This window comes from Microchirus variegatus (genome assembly GCF_963457635.1).
Source record: "Microchirus variegatus genome assembly, chromosome: 7".
NCBI lineage: Eukaryota > Metazoa > Chordata > Actinopteri > Pleuronectiformes > Soleidae > Microchirus > Microchirus variegatus.
In genome coordinates, this window is record NC_139808.1 from 29,068,063 (window position 1) to 29,077,265 (window position 9,203).

Here is a 9,203-nt window from a genome sequence, read left to right on the forward strand (position 1 = left end):
CAGAGCAGGGTGCTCTAACACACCCCTCTAGAGTCTTGTCCTTTGATGTGAGTGTGGGAAAGCTCAGGGGAATGGTCTTCATGGGGGATGGAGGTAAAGAGTGAAGGGGGGAGGGGCTTCAAAAAGGGGGAGGGGGGAGGGTACACACACACACACACACAAGTGGGGAGTTGAACCTGATCCTCGGAGACACCGAGGTCAGATCTGTACATCGATAAAAGACATCGAGAGTACCATTATCATCATTATTATTATATTTATTCCACAGCACCAATCGTCTCTGCACGTCAACGTGGGCGGAGCCAACTCGCGTCGTATTCTACGCGACGCGCAAACTAGTGACTTGGCGCAACTGAGTCATTAGACTTGTTTCTAGAGCTGAAACAAACGACGACTAAATGAATCGTCAACTATTTTGACAATCGATTAATCCGCTGTTTTCATGATTAAAACGCGATTTCTGATTGTTTTAGCTTCATAAATGTGAATATTTTCTTTGTCTCTAGACAAAGAAATCATTAAAACTGAGTCATTTTGGTTCGAGAACATCGTTATTTCCATTATATGGACCAAACGATTCATCGGTTACGAAAATAATCGTTAGTCGCAGCTCTGCTCGGTTCATTGAATCGATTTGTTAACGGAATCGTTCAGTACTTCCTGCCCGAAATACGACGGAACGTAGCTGTGATTTGGCTCCCGGGCGCTAACTTGCTAAATAAACCAGATTCCTCCGTTAAATATTGACATTTAAGACATTTGCTTTTGCTAATTGTTGGGAGATTAACGCACGTTTAAGAGTCTGTTTAACTTTAATCTACAGTTTGGCTTTGATTCCTGTGACGCACGGAGCAGGTACCATCGCCGGTGGAAAAGCAGCGGAAAACGAGTCGAGTCGTGCTGGAACGACGTAGTGGAAAAGCGAGCTAACATGTTGCTGAGTAAATAAGGTCGCGTTTATATGGCTGAAATCACATGCACACATTTTTAATCCGCGCTACGCAAATACGACTATGTCAACTTCTGAGTTGCACTAAAAGAACACAGTGGAATTCAGTGGTGGCTAATTAGCAGCACTTAGCGTCTCTTCTTTTCTGCTGCAGGTTTCGTTACAAGGCCGAGGCAAACGAGCAAGGAAGGTAAGGATGGAGCAAGAGGAGTGAAGTGTAAGAGTTCCTATGAAAGAATCTCTTATGGCCAGTTCTGCTTTGGCCCAGCATGTGTGTGTGTGTGTGTGTGTGTGTGTGTGTGTGTGTGTGTGTGTGTGTGTGTTTGTGTGTGTGTGTGAGTGTGTGTGCACCACAGTGCAGCAGCTAAACAGAGGTTACTTTATATAAAAAGCTGGTTCCTCTCCTGGTCTCTGTAATCTCGCCGTACACAAGACGACACACACACACACACGTCCAAAAAAGCAGGCACAAACACAGAGCTCTGAGGTCTCGGTAATCACACCGAGCAACACACACACACCGAGCAACCCACACACACCACACACTCCACCTTTCATTAAACCCAGTGACCTCCTCCTCCAGAGAGACAGAGGGAGTGTGAGAGAGACAGACTGTGTATGTGTGTGTGTGTGTGTGTGTGTGTGTGTGTGTGTGTGTGTGTGTGTGTGTGTGTGTGTGTGTGTGTGTGTGTGTGTGCGTGTGTGTGTGTGTGTGTGGCCCTTCCACAATAATATGTCCAATTAACCGTCAACACACTGAGACGCCAGCTATCCACTATCTTATCAACTAGGGCTGCAGCTATCGAATATTTTTGTAATCGAGTATTCGACCATTTATTTTTCGATTAATCGAGGATGCAAAACGCAAAATTATTATTATTATTTTGAAAAAAGTGTTTTTGAATTTTAATCGAGTAATCTGATTTTTTTTATTTTTTCTTCAAAAAAATAAAAAAAATCAGATTACTCGATTAATCGCGTAATAATCGGTAGAAAACTTGATTACAAAAATATTCGATAGCTGCAGCCCTCATAAGCTACATTAAATCAGCGAACATCAATGTTTACACCGACACACGCTAACGTCAACATTGATTTTCATGTAGCTTACTAGGGATGCAGCTATCGAATATTTTTGTAATTCGAGTATTCGACCGATTATTCCTCGATTGATCAAGTAATCGGATTAAATAATAAAACATTCTCAAAAAAATAATAAAAATTCAAAATATAAATATAAAAAAAATTCATAATAATTTTGCGTTTTGCGCCCTCGATTAATCGAAAAATAATAGGTTGAATACTTGATTACAAAAATATTTGATAGCTACATCATCGTTTAAATCAGCTAACATCAATACGTTTACGTTAGCTTCCAGTTGCTAATGCTGCGGGGACACACGCTAACGTCAACATTGATGTTAGCTGATTTGATGTAGTTTACTAGGGCTGCAGCTATCGGATATTTTTGTAATCGAGCATTCTACCGATTATACCTCGATGAATCAAGTAATCAGATTAAAAAATAAAAGATATTAATATATTTAAAAATATCTAAGAAATTTGCGTTTGTGTCCTCCATTAATCAAAAAATAATTGGTTGAAATACTCGATTACAAAAATATTTGACAGCTGCAGCCCGAGCAAGCTACCTTAAATCAGCTAACCAATCATCAATAATCAATGTTTACGTTAGCTTGTGCCGGCAGCGTTAGCAACTGGATGCTATCGTCTCAGACGCCGAGTCATTGAGGACGTGCTGTTGTGGTTACGCTAGTTGTCGTTTTCCTGGTTAGCTTCTTGTTGAAGCGTGAAATGGTCGCACAATTTTGACATTTTCTGCCTTTTTACGAGCCGTTTCACTCGCCGTCGCGCTAGCTGAAATCCGGATGTGCGGTGTGTGTGCGTCTACTAAAACGGTCCGTGTGGAACGACGATCCCCGCGCTGAAGATAGGAATCAAACCAATACCCGAATCACTCGAGTAATCGTTGCAGCCCTATTATCTACACGCATAATCCAGCCCTTGTACGTCTTTAATCCATCTTTCCATCTCTGCATCCATCCCATCATGTGTAGTCTGGCATTATCTCAGCCCAGTAGGTGTGCCTGAGGCCATCCCTCTGATTTCAGGGGGGAACAAAAATTGAATTACATGACGAGTCAGAGACTGTAATTAGCTACGACATTAGACGATGGTGGAGTTGTCTTTTCCGAGCCAAATCTGCACTCTCTCCTCTCCACCTCCCTCCTCCTGCTCAAAGAAAACCTTCACTCAGAGGGCAACGGCGGCTGATACAGACGAAGAGAGGAGGGAGGAAAACAAAGATGTCCTTTCAAAAAGTTCTCTGACTAAGAGCTCACACTGCTGACATCATCAAAGTGAGACGGGGGAATTCCAGCGTTGTCTTAACTCTGGTTTACAGAGACTTTAAGTGGCTCACAAATGTGCCGATATCAGATGCAGACAGAAAGTGAGACTTCAGAGTGTTCTTAACTGGTGTTAAAATCTAAAAAGACCACACTTCAGGGCGATCAGGTCCTTATTTTTAAAGGAAAAGCACTTTTTTCAATGAATATCACACATTTTGAGAGAGAAAAAAATTTGAGAAAGAAATAAAATTTGAGAAAGAAAGAAAATTTTGAGAATGAAACAACATTTTGAGAAAGAAAACTAATTTTGAGGAAAAAAGTGTTGAGGAAAAAGTAAATGAATTTTGAGAAAGAACTTGAAATTTTGTGAAAAATATTAACATTTTCAGAAGAAAAATGATGTTAGCACAGCTGAAAACAGCAAAGTTTGAAGGGAAAAATTATTATTTTGAATTAAAAAAAACTTATTTCTAATCTTGTCAATGTCTTGGCTATATTTTCTATTCATTTTGCAACTCTTTTGATTAATAAAAGTGTGACTTTTAATGGAAAACACAACAAAAATTGAACAGGTGACCCCAAACTTTTGAACGGTAGTGTATTGACAATTGATTCATCAGTTTTTAGTGTTTTTAAGGATTTTGTTCTGATTTTTCAGCTGCTTTAATGTGAATATGCAGAAATGTCCTTATTTTTAAAGGAAAAGCACTTATTTTCAATGAATATAACATTAAACGAATCAGAAATACACTCTTTACATTGTATAGAGAGTCTATAACGTGTTCTAATGGTACATTGTGTTTGCTAATTGCGCAAGAAGGCTATTAGATGATTAGAAAACCCTTGTGCAATTATTATTCTGAATAAAAATTATTATTTCTAATCTTCTCAATGTCTTATAACTATATTTTCTATTCATTTTGCAACTCTTTTGATGAATAAAAGTCTGACTTTTAACGGAAAACACACAAAAATGGTGTAGGTGAGGCCAGACTTTTGAACAGTAGTGTATACAGACATGTATACAGAAGTTAGAAGTCATAACAAGAGCTCACATTAGTGCTGCGTTGGTAAGAAAAGTCTCCACGGAGGCACATGAATGCACCATTGTGCATTGTGTGTGCAATTGTAGAATTAGGTAATACACAATTTCACAGCGCAAAATCCCATCCAAGTCTTATAAAACGAAGGTAAATGACTGGAGCTCATTAGCGACAGAGAGAGCGAGCGAAACGGTTGGTTATTAAAGTGATAAACCGTAATGATTTTTAAAAAAGTGGACTGACCCTGGATGCACTGCAGCGAGCCGTCCTCCGCTCGGATCGTAAACGTCTCCCCGGGGTTCACCTGCACCAGGATCACCTGGACCAACAGAGACAGAGACACACAGGGAGCACAGCGTTATTCCATTTAGCCACGAAAACAGCAAACATGAGGTGTTTTTTAAGCTAACGTAGAGTAAGATGCTGCTGCACACGCCCTGATTTAGAAGTTCTCCACACACTCACACACACACATTACACAGTTAACAACATGACGCTGTCCCGATCCCTGCAGCACCTTACCGTCATATTGTCCGCATACAGGTTGTTGAGCGTGTACACGTGGCTGCAGACGTGGAACAGGTGACCCTCCATTGCACACGCACACGCACACACACGTATTCATGCACACACACACACACACACACACGTATGCATGCATGCACAAGTAGCCGACCAGAGTCTACGCTCTACAGGTGCGGCGCTGTAAAATCCTCATCCTGCTGCTGCTGCTGCGTCTGCATGCTCTCTCCCATCTCAGCCCTCACACACACACACACACACACACACACACTTCCTGCTCTGTCTACTGCAGCGGCTGCTGTTGCTATGGGAACCCCAGCCAGCATAGCACAGGGCGACCCATGTTTCCTCAGGACCGAGAAAACCCCACCGTATCCGACACAGATGTGCACATCTGTGCGTCTACTGGAGACCAGATCCGTGGTACGATTTGATTTATTTTTGGGGATTAAAATATTTGGATAATCCTGCTGATGGTCTGACGCGCTCACGCGATGTTTAACGTAAAGTTCAATCACGAAAAACGTTAGACTTCAATCTACTTTGTCTAAATCAGGGTTGTGTGTGTGTTTGTTTGTTGTTGTTTTTAATTCAACATTTCCAGGCAGCAGCTCAGAGCGATTATCGTCCACAATGTTCACGTAATCTAATTGCGCTAATTAGCTTTTAATGGCGTAGCGTGTCAACAAACACGGGGCCGTATTCTTACGGTGCTTGCTATGACCGCACACACATTAACAAATAAATAAATATTTGTAATAAAAAAATAAATAAATGTGTATTCTTGATACACATGTATCAATAAAGCCCCCCTGTGAACACTTTGATACACAGTTTATCTGCGATTGCATCATTTCCCAAAAACCCAGTTCCCTTCAAGGCCAATGAAATAAGAGCTGCATCCCGTAATATGTGACCTCTAACTGGCTACATTGTTTCACATCACGTAGCCGGCGCAAGGTCGCATATTCTGAATGGAAGGGAATTTTTATGACTGTTTATATACAAGGTTACATGTGACATCATTTGGATGAATTGTTGAACTTTATCAGAAACTCTAAAGACGAAAAATAAACACTTTTTTTCCTTCGCCACATTATTTGTTTATCTTCACATATTTAATTTAGTTTCATTTCATATCGAGTTCAGAGCTTTTATTCTGAAAATCAGAATAGTTTCTGATGCTAGAACAGACAGTTAGCCTAAACCAAATGTTTGGTTTGAAAAAATTTGTGCTAGGTGCGCTAACAGCGTCAACGTTAACACATGACGCGTTTCCATGACGATCGGAATTGAATCAGAATTGTTAAAATGAGTCTCTAAAGTAACGCTAAACTTTAAAAACAGACGCACACATACGCAGTACACAGGTACGCTAGTTATTTGTTAGCGCTGCTCTTTTCCATTAATAAACAGACCGCTCCAGTTCCACTGTAGGCTAACGATAACGTCGCTAATGCAGCTAACTGGTAAACGGTGCCTGGACTCATGAAAACGTGACGTCACGCGCGTTTTTTTCCAGGTCAGTCGTCGTGGAAACGCGACGTGCGTTAAGCTAGCGCTCCAGCACTAGAAAAAATACAAATAAAAACACTGCTGTCGTCATGGAGATGGCCAGGTTTGGTGAGTAAATGTCCGTAAAATAACGACTTGTATAAACTGAATATATTTACCCATAAGTTTGTTTGTACACGTGTGCAATTGCTTTAAAATGACAATAGTTTTAGTTTCCTTTTCCTTTGGGTCACTTCTTTAGGCGAAGGCAGCTTAAAACAGACAAACACAGCAGATTGTTTGTCTTTTTTTGGTGTGTGCTTTGAAGCAGACGCTTACAATGCAAACAAAGAGGAACAGATTTGCCCACATAAACCAAGGAGGAGGAGGAGGAGGAGGAGGAGGAAGACAAAGAGTGGGCAAAGTTGACGACTGGAGAGAGTTTTTAACATCCCATCGAGTACGCGAACGAGACGACGACACACTAACGATCACACTCGTGCATCTGCAGACAAAACACGCGCGTGTAAACAGGTGTAGGCAGGTAGAAACAGACAGACGGGGAAGCAGCAGACACAAACACAAACACACAAACAACAAGTACTGTGCCCACACACACACACACACACACACACACACACACACACACACACACACATCCAGAGTCAAATCTATATAATCATCGGTCTCCATCTCTGCTGCTGCAGCCTCACTGGGAACCAAGTTTTAAACTGCAGGGTGTTACAATAAAAAAGAGCTCCCTAACTGCCGTGTGTTACAGCCAAAACACTCCCCCTTAACTGTTATGTGTCACAGCCAAAACACTCCCACCGACCGACCGACTGACCATCCCGACAAGGGGGGGGGGGGGCAAGGCCAAGAAAGTATTTATAATTATCGCCCACATGCCATTAAATCCATGCAAAGTCACTTAAAAGTATGATTGTTTCTTTTCCTGGGACAAAGTCGTCCTCCCGCGTACTTAAACGCACATTTTATTTTAAATGTGTTTAGTCTAGTTCCTGTTAAATGACAACTGCCTCACAGCCTGACAGCTGTTCATTACCTGCGGCAGCCGCCCATGACGCGCGTGGTGAAGGAAAACACAAAAGGCTGCGCATCAAGGAATGTTGAAAGATGACTGGTGCATTCGTGATGCAGCTATACATGAATGTAAACAGTGTGTGTGTGTGTGTGTGTGTGTGTGTGTGATACCTGCTGCGCTCCATCACCGTTAACCATGTGCGGCATCAGGGGGACCTCCCCGTTCAGGAGGGGGGGCGGAGCCAAATCCAGTGGAATCTGGTCTGTCATCATCATTGTGACGTACATTCATGGAGAAATTCACTGAACTGCCCTACCTGAGGGAGTACACGGAGAGAGAGAGAGAGAGAGACAAGACGTTAGCATTGTTCATTTATAAATACACGTACAGTACAGTAACACAAAGACGTCAAGTGACATTTACACAAATGCCGTGACGAGTACAAAAACAACAACAACAAAAATAACTGGTTTAAAGAACAACATCCAAGAAACAACACTTTAAAAAGGGCTATAGCCTCGCGTGAAGAAGCTAAAATGGGACGCTAATGTCTCTTTATTTACATACTGCACAATTTTTCAGTTCACATTAATCCATAATTTAAACAAAATGTGAACATACGACAAAACATACTTTATGTCCTGGATCAAATCAAACAGTAGAAGTACATTTATACTGCTACTGCTACTGTGAATAAGAGGCCGGAGCCAGCGGCTAGTTAGCCTAGCTTAACTTAACTTAACAGCCAGCAGCTAGCATGACTGTGTGAAGCTCAAACATTTCTATGTAAAACCTGGGTTTTGGGGTTTGTAATATTCAATATTTATAAAGATAGTGTTAATCTGACTATGTTTTAATAGATATTATTAATAAATTACACAGTTTGAAGCTTTTTTCATTGTTAAAACAAGATTTCTGCTTGTTTCAACTTCTTAAATGTGAATATTTTCTGGTTTCTTTGCTCCGTAAAACAAAGAAATCCTTAAAAAGTGATTCTTTTTGGTTTGTGGACAAAACAAGACATTCGAGAACATCATAATTTCCAGGTTTATTTAACATTTTCTGACCAAACGATTACTCGATTAATTGTGAAAATAATTGTTTGCTAAATCTATGATGAAAATAATCGGGAGTTGCAGCGCTAAAGTACGATAAGACCGCCAATTTCCGTCACACCGCTCCAATCGTCGCAGAATTAAACGGACGTAAAAACAACAAAGCTAGGCTAATCAGAAAGGGCTAATAAAATGTAAACAAAGATATACAGTGGATGGTTGGTTACAAAGAGGATTAAGATTAAAGGGGAGATTAAAGTAAATAGAGAGAGGAGCTTCATATCAAGTCATATCATGTCGATATGATTAAAAGGAGGCGAATTACTAACCCAACTATAAAAAAAATGTTTTTAAATAAAAACAACAACGTTTTCTCCTCGTCTTTCATCCACATCTGCAGAAGAAGAAGAAGAAAAAACACCTTCATATATTAATACGTGTAACTGTACTGCACACGTGCAAACACACAACAATGCGACGCCACAGGCGGATTACAGCGTGACGTAGGTGTGCTTTAATTCACTGCTGCTGAGTGAAATCACTGCTGAGAGACGACCGCGCTGTAAGCCGCCGTACGGACATCACATGACCACGCACGGCATCGACACTGTGCTTTTTATTGAAGTATTAAGTATAATAAGACACACACACACACACACACACACTGTCCCTGTAAAAACAGCTGTGTGTCATTGTGTGCCTTCTCTTTCAGCTGGTTGTCTT

The 9,203-nt window shown here is 41.0% G+C and overlaps 1 protein-coding gene across 1 annotated transcript in view; it reads right to left on the bottom strand.

The window, feature by feature from the left end:
- fndc3ba (fibronectin type III domain containing 3Ba) overlaps positions 1-7,712 on the bottom strand; it is a gene marked incomplete at both ends in the record, with an annotated part of 64,377 nt that extends 56,665 nt beyond the window's left edge. The window contains 2 exons of the mRNA XM_083892069.1: positions 4,608-4,683; positions 7,596-7,712. Of these exons, the coding sequence (XP_083748195.1) occupies positions 4,608-4,683; positions 7,596-7,712 (193 nt within the window). The remainder of the gene's footprint in view (positions 1-4,607; positions 4,684-7,595) is intronic.
- Between the last annotated feature and the right edge of the window lie 1,491 nt (positions 7,713-9,203).